The sequence below is a fragment of the Echinops telfairi genome, unplaced genomic scaffold, assembly GCF_000313985.2.
Source record: "Echinops telfairi isolate 266 unplaced genomic scaffold, ASM31398v2 ScPeMD7_29;HRSCAF=101, whole genome shotgun sequence".
Classification (NCBI taxonomy): domain Eukaryota; kingdom Metazoa; phylum Chordata; class Mammalia; order Afrosoricida; family Tenrecidae; genus Echinops; species Echinops telfairi.
Window position 1 is genome coordinate 309,788 of NW_022103926.1, and position 1,573 is coordinate 311,360.

Below are 1,573 nucleotides of genomic sequence, written 5' to 3' on the forward strand. Positions count from 1 at the left end.
CACCTCTGCAGGTAACTTTATGATCTGATAGAGTTTAAAACTGATAGGAAAGCTGCAATAAGAGTACCTACATAATACCAGACTTACGGACATCATGTCAGTCTTGACTCAGTACCCACCTGGCACAGGACACTTGCTCCTCAGGGCGTCTGGGACAGTCACACGCCATGGGAGCAGTCTGCTGCCTCACCTTCCTCCCTCAAGACTAGGTATCCTGGAAGCAGTTTCTGCACTTTTTTCCCCACTGGCTTTATCATTCTCTCCCGTTTGCTATGATTTTTTTTCTGAATCACTTGAGAGTAAGCTGGCGCTATCACACCACTTGACTGCTAATATAGTTCAGGCTGTACAGCTTAAAGCCATTCCCTTAGAAACCCAACCCAAACCCACGGCCATCAAGTCCATTTCAGCCCCAAAGGCCAGAGAAGAACCTCCCCTTTGGGGCTTTCTGAGACTAACTCTTTTGGGGAGTAGGACAGCCTCATCTTTCTATAGCATAGCTGATGGATTTGAACCATCAACCTTGTGGTTTGTGTAACCCACCACATTACCAAGTTGCTTTTAGGCTCCTTCCCATCCTACTGCCATTGGGTCAATGCCATTGATTTTGTACAGGGATTCCGAGGCCTTAAGTCTTTACAGGATCAGATAGCTTCATCCGTCTCCCTCAGAATGGCTGGTGGTTTTGAACTTGGGGGTTGCTTAGCCCACTACACCTTCAGGGGTCCTTGGAGGAGGCAAGAGTGACTTTAGAAGTGAGGCCTGGAGCTGTGAAGGAGCAAGGAGCGATGTGGGACGGGGTCATCTACTTTGGCACTGGCTTTTGGGTTGGGGATGGGAACAGAGAGTGAGTGGTGACAATAAAGAAAGGCTGGCACCTTTCTGTGTGTTCCGAGGGCATTTAGTCCTATTTCTAGGGGCCTAGTATTTATCACCGACATGGCAACCCTTACCAACATGTCCACACTGCCCACATCTTTTATTTTTTGGGCTGTTTTCCTGGTCACTATAGTGACCAGTGGCTCTAGGTGGTGGTAACCAGTAGCATCCCTCATCAGGCATTTTTCTTTCTTTTTCCTGCTTTTGGTCTTTAGAGAGGGATGGCTAATAGGGAAGGAGCCCTGAAGCAAGGAGCCAGGTATGTGGCACTCTCCCAGACAGAGTGATTTTCTCCTAGTATATAATTACCTTCCTAGAATTCATTTTCTTTTAAGGTAGGGAAGGAAAAGATGAGATATGAAAAAAATTATATTGAAAACACCTTGTAGGGTAAAGTTTCCATGTGTTGTCCTTCCTGATTTTTTTTTCTTCTTCATTCTTCTTCTTCAGGTTTCTTGCTCTTTAAAGATTTTTGTTTGAATGAAATTAATGAAGCGGTACCTCAGGTGAAGTTTTATGAAGAGGTAAGAAGTTTACCAATGCTTTTCACCCCCAAAGCATATTTAGATTGTGCTTTGAACAATATCAAGACCACCGATGCCATTTTTCAAATTCACTAGGGGAAGAGAGTCATGCAAGGGACGATATTTAATTTATCAGACATGTTATCAGACTCCATTAAAAAATAAAAACA

General features: G+C 44.2%; 1 protein-coding gene across 5 annotated transcripts in view; it reads left to right on the plus strand.

Annotated features, from left to right (window-relative positions):
* Positions 1-1,573, plus strand: part of GRK3 (G protein-coupled receptor kinase 3) — a 102,742-nt gene that overhangs the window by 12,133 nt on the left and 89,036 nt on the right. For 4 of the 5 annotated variants that reach the window (XM_030885441.2, XM_045289661.1, XM_045289663.1 and 1 more), the window contains exon 2: positions 1,330-1,403. The exons of the other annotated variant lie outside the window; for it this stretch is intronic. In XM_030885441.2, the coding sequence (XP_030741301.1) occupies positions 1,330-1,403 (74 nt within the window). The remainder of the gene's footprint in view (positions 1-1,329; positions 1,404-1,573) is intronic. 5 annotated transcript variants of the gene reach the window in all.